Here is a 16,156-nt window from a genome sequence, read left to right on the forward strand (position 1 = left end):
GTAGTGTGCTCCAGAGTCCAACTACCCTCTGGGTGAAAGAATGTTTCCTCAAATCCCCTCTAAACCTCCTGCTCCTTACCTTAAATCCCCTGGTTATTGACACCACCTCTAAGGGGGAAAGTTTCTCCTATCTACACTATACAGCAAGTACAATTATGATAAAACACCGAAATAGACCAATCAGCATTATGTGTCTGCCGTGGCCAACTTGGTAGCACACTCGCCTCTGAGTCACAAGATTCTGGGTTCAAGTTGAATGCTAGGGCTTAAGCACAAAAATCAAGGCCACCGCTGCAGTACAGTACTGAAGAAGTGCTGCACTGTTGGAGATCCCTTCGTTCAGATGAGATGTTATCCTGAGGCTCCACCTGTCTGCTTGGTTGGCTGTAAAAGATCCCTTGGGACTAGTTTGAAGAGCAGGGGGAGTTATCCCCATGTCAATATTTATCCCTCAATCAACATCACGAAAACAGATTATCTGGTCATTAAACGGCAATGTGATGTGGGAGCTTGCTATGTGCAAATTGGCTGCCGTGTTTCCTACATTACAACAGTGACCACATTCAAAGTACTTCTTTGGCAGTAAATACAAGTGCTTGAATATGAATACAAGCTTGCCTGCCTGAAAGTTACCCAATTGGTCCCACTTTGCTCTTTCCCCATAGTGCTACAAATCAGTCGTCTTCAACTACCGTACCATAATTTTTAATTGTTTTGTAATTTTAAAAAATGCTAAGTAATTGTGGCTGTAAACCTCTACATCCGACCTGTACTAGATTTTCTAAGTGCAGTACGAGGGGGGGGGGTAAAAAGTTAGTTCAACGACAAAATTTGATTTTGACTGGTGTTTCAGGCAAAGCTTTCAACATATAGTAATTGCAAAATTACCCCTTTTGGAGTCCAGAAGGGAAGTAAACAGGTTGAAGTTTTAGTGATTGGAAATTTCGTTTGTTTTACATACTTGAGAATTTCCTCAGAAAATTAAACCACAGAAAAAGCACAGACTTGAGGGGTAGAGTTGTTGGTGTGTTGGTACTGGCTTGTCAAAATAACTATCAACGAGCAAACTCCAAGCTCCCTTCCCCCTGATGTGAAGGAATCTGGAAAGGGAGAGTTTGTCTTCCCTGCCAAAGCTATCATTTTTTGTGTATGTTTTACATAGTGCTGCTTAACCCAAGTGTGCATTTTAATTAGGAACTGATGTTAAGTAGTGACTTGTGTTACAGTGCTCTGCAATTTTCCACTTGGACTGAAGTTGCCCAGAAGAGTGTGAAAAGATCAAATGGGGACAAGTGAAGCTTTCATTTGCCATAGATAAATATGCCAGCCCAGCACCTGATGTGTGGGTGAACCACGTTGACACTAGGTTTGAATTATCAATGCTGAGTTAACTGACCTGAGGAGGGCCTCAAATTTTGATGGCAGAGAAGAGAGCAGATGGATAAAAGTAAAGAAAGTACTTGAATTTCTATGGTGCCATTCATGACCTTGGGTCTCAAAGCGCTTTACAGCCAATTAAGCACTTTTGGGGTGTAGCCACTGTTTTAATCCAGTAAACACAGCAACCGATTTGTGCACAGCAAGATCCCACAAATAACAAAGCGGTAATGTCCAGAAAATCAATTTCTAGTGATGTCGGTTGAGGGATTAATGTTGACTCCTAAAAATCAAGAGTCCTCTCTGCCAAAAGGTTAAGGATTCTGTACTAATTGGAGCTTTTAAGACCAAGATTGATAGATTTTTGTTCGATTTAAGGATATCACGAAATATGAAGCTAGAGTGGCAAAATGGATTTGGGAGGTTCCTACCTGTCATGATCTAACTGAGTGGTGAAGCAGGCTTCGGAGGCTGAATGGTCTACGCTTATTCCTCTGTTCCCACATCAGTGGGGTTGGGCTCAATATTGAGCTTCCCCCAAATGATGAGGTCCAGATCTTTGGCCACTCTTCCAGGAACAAGCCATGTTCTTCACCAAGAAATTCAGTGAATGGGTTATTATAGGCCTCCCCACCCAGTGATTGAAAAGTAACACTGAAGGAGAAATGAAGGATGGGAAAGGGAGAGTTGGGATGTGGGTATTGGAGATCATAATCACATGAGGAAGCAAGATGATGGAGGAAAAGAACCCCATTACTTAGGAGCTCCGAGTCTGCCAAGCAAGTCTTTTATCAAGAGAATTGATCATTCTGATTTTATGTTGGAGCTAGGAGTTTAGAATCAGCTGCCAATCTGCAGAGAAAGAACCAGGGTACAATTTTTATCTGGTGCAATCACCAGGCAGATGGCAAGTTTGTGCCCACACCAACTGGAGAAAATGTGGAACTCTCACTGAGACAAATAGCATTGATCCATTTAAGGGAAACATGATAGAGAATGAGGGAGAGAGAGAAAAAGGATATGTTGATAAGGTGAGATGGAGGAAGATGGGGAGATGTGGGGCATAGACCAGTTGGGTCAAAATAGGTTGTAAAATTCTATGTGGATACCAAGCAAACCTCCCCTGCTCTTCGTCAAAACAGTGCTATGACCATTTGAGAGGGTAGGCAGGGCCTCTGTTTAATATCTCATCTGAAAGACGACATCCCTGACAGTGCACCACTCCCTTAGTCCTTCACTGGAATATCGCCTTGATTTTGTACTTGAGTCTTACAGGAGTGGGACTTGAACCCAGAGCCTTCTGACTCCCAAGGCAAGTGAGCCTCCCCACTGAGCCATGGCTAACATGGAATGGAGACTCTTCCTGTTAACCAATCATTAGCCCTCGCAAGAGGGTGACATCTTGAGGACTGAGTCAATCTCTGCTGTGACATCTTTTGCAGTTGGAGGGCTTGTTGGCGCTGGAAGAACAGCCAGTCGAGCTCTCTGTTATAGGTCTGTTGGAAACTCTGGAGCTCATACGCCAGTACAATTTGCAACTCCCACGATAGGCAGGGAAGATAGAACTCTGCAGGAAGAAACCTTTTAGTTGGGTATTTTGAGCCATCAATATAGATGCCTCTTTCACTGAGATCTGTTTATGATGGGAAGATTTTACAAAATCTATATTGTGAATTCATCGAAGATCAGATGATGTCACTGCTGCTCATTGAGGGAATTCTAAGATAGAGAATAAAAGCTTTATTGTGTACTCATGGCAAACAGTACTGTCCTTTTTAATGGAAAGTTTTGAGACAGCCATTAACTGCTCCAAATATACACACACACAAACTCGTGGAAGCGATTCTCAAGCAAGAGCATTGTTTGGTAGTTTTTTTTTAGGATGGTGAGTTACATTGTTAGAGGTGGGCACCATAGACTGCAGATCACATTTTGCACACAATCTCCATCATTAAAGGCAGCTTACTGTCCCCCTCGGGTCCTTTCCTTGTCACACCTCCCCACTGAAAGGAAAAATGAAAGGGGCACTGTGGTAACTAGAGTTGCGGAGAAGCTGAAGGTTACAGGCTGGCGGAGAAAGTGTGTTCTTTCCCATTTCACCTCTTTTCCCCCCCACAACCTTCCCTCAGATTCCTACTCTCGCCCCTTCCTAATCCCCATGTTAACTCTTAACTTTTTAAGCTGACCAGTTAAACCCTGTGTGTTGGTACACTTTGTCACAGACACACCCTACCTATTGGCACATGCTGTGTACTGGAACGTTGGTACGCCCAGCACATCCTGCATTGGTACACTCACCTCTCAGTTGTGGTATTGGAGGAGCAGTACTATGAAAGACTGCAATGCACAATTCTGCAAGGATCTCTGCTTTCCTTTAGCAAATATTTAAAATGGCCTTCAAACTCTTTTTTTTTCATGTGCAGAGAATGGGAAATCAGTGAATTGGTTGCTGGCAGCAGATAACGACGTGTGGGTCTGGGTAATGGGTGAAGGCTCAGGAGACAAACCCTACGACCAAATCTGTGATGAAATAATTGCAGAGAGAGCAAGGCAACAAGCTCAGAAAGAGGCAGGAGAACTGAGGTATGAAATATTCCTTTGTTCCTTCTAGCATTGATCCTATTTATAGCCTCTAGTGACTGGATACGAAAATCAAACCTGCAGTGCCAGAATGACCTTTTTGAACTGTCCTCAAAAGACAAAATACAGTAGAGTGTTGACTGGCCACTGTGTGTCAAAAATCTTCCCATGTCTTTTATTATTTCATGGGGTATGGGCATTGCTGGCAAGGCCATCCCTATTTGCCCTTGCTAGGTCATTTCAGGGGGCAGTTAAGAGTCAGCCACATTGCTTTGGTCTGAAGTCACATGTAGGCCAGACCAGGTAAGGATGGCAGATTTCCTTCCCTAAAGGACATTAGTGAATCAGATGGGTTTTTACAACAATTGATGATACATTTATGGTCACCATTACTGAGACTAGCTTTATATTCCAAATTTATTAACTGTATTCAAATTCCACCAGCTGCCATGGTGGGATTTGAACCCATGTCCCCACAGCATTAGCCTGGCCCTCTGGATTATTAGTCAAGGGACATGACCACTGTGCCTTTTAAAATGGTTATCTATAGATCATCTAGTTTTAAGGGAATATATTTAGTAGTGGCCTAGTCCTCCATATCTGCCAACTGCTGCGTTTGGGGAATGGGGTAGGAAGAAGATAACAACTTTCTTTTCCGTTTGACCTCACCCCCCTCTCCCCAATTTCAGATGCTGAGTAACTTGCTCTGCATTTCCTGTTTTGACTTATTTTTCCTGTGGTTAAATGTTTTTATTAATAGAAATGATCTTGCATTTTGAAAGGATCTTGCATTTTCGTATTCTTCACAAAAATCCCCCTCTCCATTCTGCGCTCGCTCTCTTTTTCTCTCTCTCTCTCTTCCTTCCGGCCTTCCTTCTGACCTAAACAATATTTCAGTGTCATTCAGAACTGGCTACCAGGAAGCTGGTCCAGTGATGCAGTGAAAGGGCTCAATTGAGTTCGTTCTGCATAAATAAGTATATCTTTTCTCTTTTTTTCAAAGATGTGCGGAATATTTGCAATGGGGAGGGAGAATAGATCAGGGACAGTCAGATCTCTGCTGTTCCCCTGGAAGGGGTGGGGTGGGGTGGAGGGGTTTGCCAAGTTACAGTGGGAGAAATCTAAACAGAATTTTGGGTTCAGTGTGTTTGCCATGGCTGGCATTCACTTTGAGAAGATTCAAGTCCTGATGGCTGTCAAGTCACTTTTTTTCTCTCTTTCCTTCCTCTCACCCTATCTATCCTGTAAAACTGGTTGGTTGTCACATGCCTAGTCATCAATGTCCTGTAACAACCCTTGGAACAGCAGAGTGTCAAAAGGAAATAACCCATTAAGAGGCTTACCTGAGGCCATACAACATTATTATAGCCCCCGATTTATCTGCAGCTATTTCAGTAGATGCCCATTATAAAACTAAGAGGTGCTTACAAGAACAGCCACTGACAGTGCTGCGGCACAGTTAACAGCCTTATGCTGATGTTTCTGGGATAGACTTGCTGGTACAGCCCCCACCTGTCCCTACAAGGACACCTTTAAGGGGAGGAGATTCTTTTGGTGGAGGGTTCTTGTTCCTTAACCTTCAGTTGGGCTTCAGTATTTGATTGTCACTGAATGCATAGCAGGGAGTACCTGGCTGAAGTGATGAAGTGTATCCAAGCCAGGTTCTGAGACTGGATCCTTAGAGATGAGGGATCCAGAATTGTTGTTTTTTTTGAGAATGGTGGTGAAGGGGATTAGGGGTGGGCTTGAAGTCTCCCTTTATGTAAGGGGGGCACAGGGACATACAGCTCTTAGGGAGGAAGGAAACCAGGTACCATCCCTGCCTCCACAAGGAGACCAGCTACTGTCAGCTGTTTCTGATGTCTTTGGGTGGGCTTCATATTATCGAAAGCTCACTTCTCCTGGCCATACTCCTTGACCTTGTGAACTTCGATTGGGTCATTGGTGACTGTGACCGGGTGTATCCTGGTACTTGTGCAGAGATTGGCCTCCTGCAAGTTTTCAGGGCCCATCTGAACCGAGTTGTGTTGTAACCTTCAAACATGTGCCCACTCGTGGGGTGGGTGTTGTGTTCTTTGAGTGTTCAGTTATGGGGGGAGGTAATGCAGCTGAGCCTCTTATGTACTTGCTTGATGTTCACGTGCAGTGGTGGCTGGTCAAGCAGCAAGAATTTGGCTGATCTTTTCACTGCCTAAACCATTAGCACTGAGACCAGTATTGGCACCTTCTGGAAAGCTGCCCTGTAATAGACTTGGATTTGAATTGTAGAATATCTCAATCCTAGGTGGCTTAATTACCCGTTAGATGTACTTGCTGAGCTATTGCAGATTAAAGAAGCATTCAAGTGCCTTCACAGCAGGGTTCCAGTGTACATGTTTTTTTTAAAATAAGCTCTTTGATTGACAGGAAGGTGAAAGAAAAGGAACTGATCCGAAGATTCTCCACCTCACTGAAGATGGGGGAGAAGGGCAACAAGAGACAGAAAGATTTTGAGAAGAAAGCTGAAGCAGATCAGGCCTCAAAAGCAGCCGCCGAAGATGAACGAATCCAGATGGAACTTAAGGTAAACTGCAGTCACCTCCCTCCCTCCTTTTCTTCCTGCCCATGTCCAATTTTCTCCTGCCAACTCCCCCACACTCTTCCACGGTGATTATTCTACAAGAGTGCAGGAACACCAGCACTTGCGAGTTCCCGGCCAAGCCATGCACCACCCTGACTGGGAGCAATATCGCTATTCCTTCATTGTTGCTGGGTCTAAATCTGGGAGCTCCCTTCCTAACAGCATTGTGGGTGTACCTACAGCAGATGGACCGCAGCAGTTCAAGAAGGCGGCTCTCTGGAATAACAAGGATATGACCTGCACCATCTAGCTTCCCTATTTCTCCTCCACATGTGCTGATTCATGCAGGGGTAACTTGCCTAAGTGACATTGGAAGCCTAGAAAGTGGGGCTGTTTCGTGCCAGGGAGACACAATAGCCAGCCTAGGAACTGATGTTGTCTCTGATCCACTTCTGCACCTTCAAGCAGGAGTACCCTCAGGGTTAACTTGAGGTCAGGAAGCCTTTAATAGTAGAAGTGCTTCCTGCCTCTTTGTTCTGATCAAGGTTGCCATGTCAGAGGCTCCACAAAGGAATTTCGATGCTCCTATCAGTCCCCCAGTGCTGTGCTAAACTGTTCCTGCTGTTCATCAAATGCTGGGTTCCCGTTCTCTGCTGTGGATATTACGGGAGGGAGGGTGATGGTGACTAGCTGTGGTTTGGTTTTAACCTATGACCTGTTACAGAAGCTGCACAGGGGATGAGGCCTGATTTGAGGGTCTCCATGACAACAATAACTTTTACTAATATGCCAAAACAAATTTCTCAATAGAGCTGTTTTCATTCCTAAATCGGGTTTGTTGTTTGGACAAAACAGGCTTAGGTCCATCTTCAATAACCTGGATATTCAGAAAGGTGTTGAAAAAATATAATTTAATACAGAAAATGGAATGTGTTAATATTTTGAATCACAAAGGGGTTAACATTTTTACATTTTAAGAGGAAAATTTGATTACCAGTTTTTTTCAAGTTTTATTGATGGATTTGTAATTTGTATAACCTCTGTTTGCAGCCTTGATTCTAAAATAATCACCCAGAAATGTTAGACCAGATGTCACTTCCCTCCCTTTTATCTCCAGTTAGAGAGCTATTTTACATCATTGGCTCCATTAAATTACCCCCTCATCAATCTATTAACTCAAGCCTATAAGTAAATAAAGATTGAATTATCTACCTTACACTTATTTCTTCTCATGTGAATTTTGACCTCTTTGTATAAAGTTTGCTGTGAAGCATGTTTGCTGCATATTCCACCATAACAGATTAATAGTATATTGCAATTCAGTGCTAGGTTGGGTTCATTTTTATTTTAGGGACTTGGTCTGATAAGATTGCAAGCTACTTTTACTTACTCTAAATTTGTTCAGAATGCATCTTTGCTTCTCTGCCCACAACCAAATCTCTAATCTTTCACCAGATAAGAGCCAAGAACCATTTTGTTTTGTCAGACCATGGGCCTCGATTGTCACCATACCTAACTCTTTTAAAACCAAGCCACAAGAAAATGACTAAAATCTCAAGGGCTCTTTTGCCCCAGTATCCCATTAACAGCATAGCAGGCATCAAAGCTGAATGAAATGCCACATGTGGCTCTGAAATCAAGATGGTGATCAGAATACCAGCTGTCGCAATAGATACCATACACTCGCTTGTTGAAGTGGGATAAATATTTAATCCTTTTAATCCTCAGTATGCTTGGTACGTGCCAGTGAAGTAACCTCCCTACCAGTTCTATTTATTTCCTCTTAGTTGATTCACCTCCCTCTTAATAAACCAGGAAGCTTGCCCAGAAATGAACAAGGTTTAAATTCCAGTGTGAAATCTGCATTCACGTGTATGGAGGTTTGAGATACATCATAATATGCGTCATTATTCCCAATGTGAAAACTGTAATTATTGACCTCAGTCTGTTTACTTAGGGAACCAAGCAAACAACTGCTTTCATCAAAGATTGTGGGCATGTGCGCATGAGCATGTTGGAGGGTGTAGCAAGGGTGAGGGTGAAGAAATATGAGTTGTATCATTCAGGACTTTGCAAGAGGCCTGTTGTTGTTAATTCAGGGAAGGGTTCTATTTTCAATTTTATTTTACTTTTTCAAATATGGCCCAAGCTAATTTTTTAAGTGACGTGGCTTTGAAATCTTGCCCTCACTCATGCCCTTAATGAAGACGCAAATTCTGAATGGAAATCTGAGTTGAAACCTAGCACCTGAATATTGGCCTCCAAATCAACAGCTCAACACTTGTGGAAGTCCTTCAATCAAATTACATCAGCAAATTCTTTAGACAATATAATCGCCTCGTTTCAATTCTCCTGTACAGCACTTTGCTCTTTCATTTTATATTCTGCATACAGTTTCTTGAGCAGTATAAAGGAATGTTAATGTTCCCTGTCAGTTGCCAGAATTAGTTTTTTTTTAATGTGAGGATAACTGAATCATGAGTCAATGAGAACATCTGGAAACCCTGAGAATATGAAGCAGATACACAGGTCGTCATTGGACCTTGGTGTTAAATGTCATGAGCATCACTCATAAGCTGTTAGTATCCTGTTGCTTGTTCTTGGTTATTTGGTTGATATGATATTAGGATGCCTGTACCGTATTGTTGCTACTTTAGCATGCGCTTTTTCTTAGCACAACTAGCATTTTTTTTCCTGAATCTTAATTTTGACAAACATTTTATTCAAATTGTTTCCTGCTCTTTAAAAAGTTGATTTTTAAATATGAATGTTTATAATAAGTAATGAAATTTACCTGTTATAAAGCAAAAAGAGGAGGAAGAACGCAGGAGACAAGAGGAGGAAATCAAGCGCCTGGAAGAGGAGAGAACCCAGCAGTTGTACATTAACTTGAAGGAAGCTCAGGAAATGGTGCAAAGAAATGAAAAGGAAGATCCAGAATGGCGCGAGAGCTGTGAGTACAAATTACTCCCAACACCAAGTCATTCAGGAGTCATGAACCAACTTGCCATTGTGCAACAACACAGGTCAATGTATTTTTTTTTTTGTTTTCTCCAGTACGTTTAACAAAGACACGACCAAGGTCATAAGGAGGCTCCCAATCTCTGAAATTGTAAAGGCAGGAAGATGTGACAAATGATACATAACAGGGCCCTGTGAGGTACCAGATAATGCATAAAAAGGCTTAGATAAAAGGTCAGGTACGGTAAAGGAGGAAAGAGACTTGTATTTGGATAGTGCCGTCGCAACCTCAGGCTGTCCTAGACAGCTTTACAGCTAATAACCTACTCTGGAAGGTTAGTCACTGTTATAATGTAGGAAGCGCAGCAACAGATTTGTGTACCGCAATGTCCCACAAACAGCAATATGATAATGACCAGATAATCTGTTTTTGTGATGTTGATTGAGGAATAAATATTGGCCTATACTCCAGGGAGAGCTCCCTTGACACACAAGGCACATAAAATCAGCACACGTTTTCTGAAAGCAGCAGGAAAGGACTGCATGTCAGTAATTAAGATTCTTGCTCATGTATGGCTGTCTGGTTGCTGGAGGATTTGCGAGTCTTAATGTAAATGTGTTGATTTGAAAGTAATCAACTTGGAGATTCGTCTTCAGGTTCTAATTGGCTCTGGGTTTGGGTCTTGATTCATGTCGATATCCAGCAGCTAATATTTGCAGCTGCTCCATTGACTGTGAAGGCCTCCTGTCCTGAGATGGAACCCTAAGCCTCCGTCTGTCTGCTCTTTTAATAAGCAGGTCTCCCATTGGTTGAGCCCAGAGCATTGCAAACTAGTGACCCACTGACCTGTCATCCTATTAGGAGACAGCGTCACCAAACAACAATAAAGGAATTTGGAGTGCATGGAACACACCACCTGAAAGTTTCCCACCAAGCCACGCACAATCCTGACTTGAAAATACGTCACCGTTCCTTCACCGTCACCAGGTCAAAATCTTGGAACCCCATCCCAACAGCACTGTGGGTGCACCTACACCACATGGACTGCAGCGGTTCAAGAAGGCAGCTCAAGGGCAATTAGGGACGGGCAACAAATGCTGGCCTAACCAGTGGCAACCACACCCCGTAAATGAATTTTTTAGAAAAATGTGAACCGGGTGGGTTCATAACAATCTGAAGTATAAGTGTTGAAGGAAAATTTACGGCTGAATGCAGCATTCAATTGTGAAGGAGCTGTAAGTTTGCAGTGTAGAGAAAGGAGACCCAGAAGTTTGCTGGCTAGGCTTGGGTTCATTTAGAAAAGGAGTAATCGGAATAACCTTCTGGGTGCAACATTTATTTCTACGTAATCTATTTTTTGCATAGAGGACCAAAGCTCATCTAGCTTCTACCTGACCTGAGGTTAGAAATGGTGGTGATATTTTTCCATTGTGTCATGCAGTTAATTTCATCACTAGTTAATGTGGGTGGTGTTGGCTTCTCATGTAACCATAGTAGGACTTTCTATTCCTCCTCCACATACAATGGATGTGGTGGTCTATTGTCAACTATATACACACACACACACAAGATTTTGCCTCCTTGCAGCAGTCATGAAAATGCTGGGATTTACCCAAGAACTGGTTCTAGAGTTACACTCGCTTGTGCTGCTAAACTTCAACTGAGAAGTTCAAGGTTCAAAACCTGCCCTGCAGGAGGATTTTAAAGAAGGGGCTTTTGAAGAATATATAACCAAAAATATCTGAGGGTTTGTATCAGTGTGGCTCTGTATTGATGCAGCCACTGAAAGTAGACCAGGATTTGCAGTAATGTGGTTCCCTGGTGGTTAAGACCAATGCATGATGCAGAAGCAAATTTTTGATTTCTGGGTCAGAGTTAAGTAGAGTCAAAGGTTTGGTGTTTCCTGATTTCAGCTGTTAGCGCCTTGATCTGTGAAGCTACAATTTACCTGGCAGCTAATGCTTTGCCTAAGTTTATTTTCTGTTGTAATATTGCCATCAGTATGCCATTCTGAGGTTTGTTTTCCTTGTTCATTGACACACACATCGATTTGGTATGGTTCTAATTAAAGTGATACTTTTGCATTCTCACCAGATGAGCTCATGGGCAGTAAATGGACCTAAACCCCACACTCATGTGATGGGTCTTCCTAGCAATGCCCATGATGTGTTTGACACGTGTGATTTAAGTGCGTGAAACATTTAAAAGTCTCCAACACTGGTCATGAATGCTGAAAAGTAATCATGCTGATTGAAGGGAGAATGCTAGATTTGTATCATGCTACTGATTAAAAGAAATCCATTGAATTTGCCCATTGATTTGTAGTGTTGGATAGGAAGCCCCTGTGTCCATAAACAGCTTCTCCCTCTTTCATTTAGCACTGAATATTATCAAAGTAGCCTTGACTCCAAAGACTTATCCCCTTGGAGTGGGGATGGGAGGTTGTCAGGAATTTGTACCTGGTCAACTCCTTCTCGCAAAGGAACTTGAGCATATTAAACGGCAACATGCTGCCTGATAAATTCCTGACAGCTAGCTCGACAAATCACAGGGCAGTGATTGGATCACTTTGACCAGAGGCAAAGCTACTGACACCCAGTAGATTTATTCTCGCTTTCAACTGTAGAAGCATGCAGCTTTTGAACCTAGTCTGAAGAAGAGAGCAATCCCAGTAATTATCATCATTTCTGTGCCAGGCAGCATTCTGATCTATCCTATCAACTACTTTAGAGTTTGTTTTTATATTACTACAACAACAACTTAGGTTAAAGGCAGTAGAAAAGTATAATGAAAAATCCCAAGATGCTTAACAGGAGTATGATGCCAAGCCATAAAAGGCAATATTAGATCAGATGACTAAAATCTTGGTTAAAGAGGTAGGTCTTAAGGAGTTAAAGGAGGAGAACGAGGTAGAGAGGTGTAGAGAGGGAATTCCAGAACTTGGGGCCAAGGCAACTGAAGGCATGGTCACTAGTGGTGGAGCAATATAATTGGAAATGCATAAAAGGCCAGAATGGAGCACGGATATCTGAGGGTTGTGGGGCTGGAATCGATAAGAGATGGGAAGGGTTGAGGCCATGGAGGTGACCTGAGAACAAGGGTGAGAATTTTAAAGTCACGACTTTGCTTACCCAGGAGCCAATGTAGGTCAGTGAGCACAGGAGTGAATAGGAGAACAAGATTTGCTGTGAATTAAGATGCAGGCAGCAGAGTTTTGAATGACTTCAAGTTAACAATGCAGCGTGTAAGGAAAGAAGTGTTTACATCCTGTGTATGCCTTGAAGGGCTCTGCAAAGTGCTTGGTTTTCAGAATATTTCAACTTTGATTATCAATATTGAGTTTTGTGACTTTTAAGGATGTCAAACTTTGTAAAAGTTGATTTTGTTTGTAGTGATATAACTTATCATAGATTTAAAAAATTGTTCCTCATTTAAATGGGAATGAGGTCATAGAGGAAAAACATACCATTACAGTATTGGGAAAGATTAAATAGACTTCCTACAGCTGAAGGAAATGCAACCAGTTTAGTTTAGAATCTGGAAGGTTTGCACAAGAAATAACTTGTATTTATATAGCACCTTACACAATCTTAGAAAGTTCCAAAGCATTTTGAAGCCAGTGAGCTACTATTTTTGAAGTTCAGTCACTGTTGTATTGTAGGAAAACATAACAGTTGGGTACCACAAGCAGCTTTCAAGCTGAAACCTGTCGTTGGCAGCGGCCCCTCTGAGTCGAGGATGGCATCCATCAGGCTTGGTGAGACTTCAGATGACTGAGGAGCCCAACTCTGGATCCACGTGCTCTTCTGCAGTGGGGGCATGTTGTTGCGCAGGGGAGTGGAAATCGCAGCCCCGGGTTGGCTTCCTTCTCCTTCCTCTGTCGTCGCTGTTCTGCCTCGCTGTCCAGTCGCTGAGCCTCGGAGTGGCTTGTGCCTCGATGGACCAGGTGGTGCCATGCCAAGCAATTGGCAGCATTCTTCTCCCAGTCAGTGGTGTTAATGCCTCCGTGCTTTAGGGCAACCTGGAGCGTATCCTTATACCTTTTCCTATGGCTACCCTTTGAGCATTGGCCAACAGAAAGGTGGTTTTCGGGCATCCGGACGCAATGGCCGGCCCATCGGAGTTGGTTCTGCAGGAGCAGGGCTTCAATGCAGCTTCATGGAGGATGCTCGCGTTAGTCGGGTGGTCCTCCCATTTGAGCCCCAGGATTCGACGCAAGCACTGCTGCTGGAAGCTTGGAAGCTCTCAAGGATCTTAATGTGGCATAGGCAGGCAGTCCATCTCTCGCTGCAGTAGAGGGGGGTCAACACAATGGCCTTAAAAACCAGAACCTTTGACTTCCTCAGGCCTCTGTGGCCAAAGACACGTTGGCACAGCTTGGAGAAAACAACGCTGGCACAGTTGACTTGGTGTTGGCCTTCTTCATCGATGGTAGTCCCTTGGGAGAGGTGGCTGCTGAGATAAGGGAACTGCTGCACATACTCTAGAGCCACCTCATCCACGTGGATGGTGCAGGGTTACTCGACTGGCCCGGGGAAGGTTGGTGAAGGATCTTTGTCTTGGCGATGTTTAAGGGCAGGCCAAGCCTCTTATACGAGGTGTTGAAGAGGTCAAGCGTCCTTTGCACATCCTGTACAGAGTGAGCCATCACGCAGCAGTCATCCGCAAACAAGATCGTGAATGTCCATGATGGTAAGTTTTGTTTTTGCCCAGAAGTGACCAATGTTGAAGAGCTTCCTGTCCAGACAATACTGAATGCTGACACCAGGTGGAAGGTCATCTTGGGTGAGGTGGACGATGACGGTCAGGTAAATGGTGAACAAGGTAGGGCCGATCTCACAACCTTGTTTGACCCCGGTCCGGATGTGAAAAGTGTCAGTTTCAGATCCTCCGCTCAGGACGGAGGCGGCCATGTTGTCACACAGGAGTCTCAGGATGGTGACAAACTTCAACTGGCAACCATAACTTTGGAGGACGATCCATACAGCTTCACGATTTAAAGAATCAAACGCCTTGGTCAGGTCGTTGAAGGCGAGGAACAATTCTTGATTTTGCACTGGACGTTTTTCCTGGATCGGTCTAGCCACAAAGACCATGTCCACAGTATCCCGGGATGGTGGGAAGCCACGTTGGGATTCCGGTAGGATCTCCTCAGTGACCGGATGAAGGCAGTTCAGGAGGATGTGGGCCAGGACCTTACCCGCGATGGACAGGAGGGAAATCCCCCTGTAGTTTTCACAATCAGATTTGTCCCCCTTCTGGAGGATGGTAGCGAAGTTCTTGAGGTTCTGTGGGATGTCCTCTTCGTCCCAGATATGCCAACAACAATAACAATAATAAAGTTTGTTCCCCTCTACTCTCACCCTGAAGCTTTTTTAATAATTTAAGATGATGTAATTTTTCTATTTGGTTGGCACATTTTCTTTTACTGTTGCATCTCTGTCATGTCTTCTAGATGTTATTTTTCAGGGTGACCAACTCTTGTAGAATAAACTATGGGACACTTTGACGTGGGAGGCTGGGGGGAGTGGGTTCGGAGGGGAGAAAAGAGCCTATGAGAGTGGCCCGCTGGGGGGAGAGCACAGTGTACAATGCTGGCGAGTACTTGAGTGGTGGGGGTGGGGTGGGGAGGAGAGGGAGTGAGGAAGGGCCACAGCCACGCTTATCAATTCTGATTCTTCCTGCTTGTAACCCCGCCCTACACCCTCCCACAGGACATTCCCGAACTCCAACTACATACGCTTCAGACCCGACACAAGCGCAGAAATAAAGTCTCCAGTGGAAGAAGAAATCCGAGATAAAACACATCCCAGGAAGGCTTGACCCAGGACTCGGGGGCAAAAGGCCAAATTAAAGGCAGTCCTGGAAAATCTGAGATGGTTGCTCACCCTGCTTTTTTTAAATGGACTATAGCAGTCACACGTGTCCAATCGTTAATTGGTGACAATTGTTATTATTTATTTGGAAAGGACTTGCCTTTATGTAGCACCTTTCATGGCCTCAGGATGTCTATTTACAGCCAATGAAGGTTTTTTTTTACATATAGATAATTTATAACGTGGGAAAATACAGCAGCCAGGAAGTGGCTTTTCCTCCTCTGCTATCCAATTTTGGAGCAGGAACAGAAGTTCTCTTGGTTTCAAAGCTTAATTAAAAGGGTTAATTTTACTAAAGCTCGTGAAACCTTGCCCTTTATTCAAAGGCCGTGATTGTTGGTGTGGCCAACCACAAGTTATGCATAAGTGTTTGGAGGCAGGCAACCACTAAACCTGGGATTTGTTGACCCATAAAATTGGAAGATACCCTAGATACCCGTAGCGAACTTTTAAATGCCCCGAAGCAAAGTGGGACATGTCATTTAAAACATTTTCTTGAGGATTCAGCCCAGAATATAAAACGCCCTTAAAATGAAAGCAAAATACTGCGGATGCTGGAAATCTGAAATAGAGACCAAGTACTGGAAAAACTCAGCAGATCTGGCAGCATCTGTGGAGCAAGAAACAGAGTTACCGTTTGGAGCCCAATATGAATCTTCTTTCGCGTCATACAGACTCGGAACGTTAACTCTGATTCTCTCTCCACAGATGCCGCCAAAACTGCTGAATTTTTCCAACACTTGCTGTTTTTTTTTTATTTTATCTAAAATGCCCTTGCTGCATTCTAAATTATGGGAAGCT

At 43.5% G+C, this 16,156-nt stretch overlaps 1 protein-coding gene across 3 annotated transcripts in view; it reads left to right on the forward strand.

The window, feature by feature from the left end:
* The window catches only part of sh2d4a (SH2 domain containing 4A), a 40,928-nt gene that overhangs the window by 10,923 nt on the left and 13,849 nt on the right, over positions 1-16,156 (forward strand). For all 3 annotated transcript variants that reach the window (XM_078534672.1, XM_078534813.1, XM_078534754.1), the window contains exons 3-5: positions 3,801-3,960; positions 6,364-6,520; positions 9,323-9,470. In XM_078534672.1, coding sequence (XP_078390798.1) covers positions 3,801-3,960; positions 6,364-6,520; positions 9,323-9,470 — 465 coding nt within the window. The remainder of the gene's footprint in view (positions 1-3,800; positions 3,961-6,363; positions 6,521-9,322; positions 9,471-16,156) is intronic.

This window comes from Cetorhinus maximus, chromosome 1 (genome assembly GCF_964194155.1).
Source record: "Cetorhinus maximus chromosome 1, sCetMax3.hap1.1, whole genome shotgun sequence".
Taxonomy (NCBI): Eukaryota; Metazoa; Chordata; class Chondrichthyes; order Lamniformes; family Cetorhinidae; genus Cetorhinus; species Cetorhinus maximus.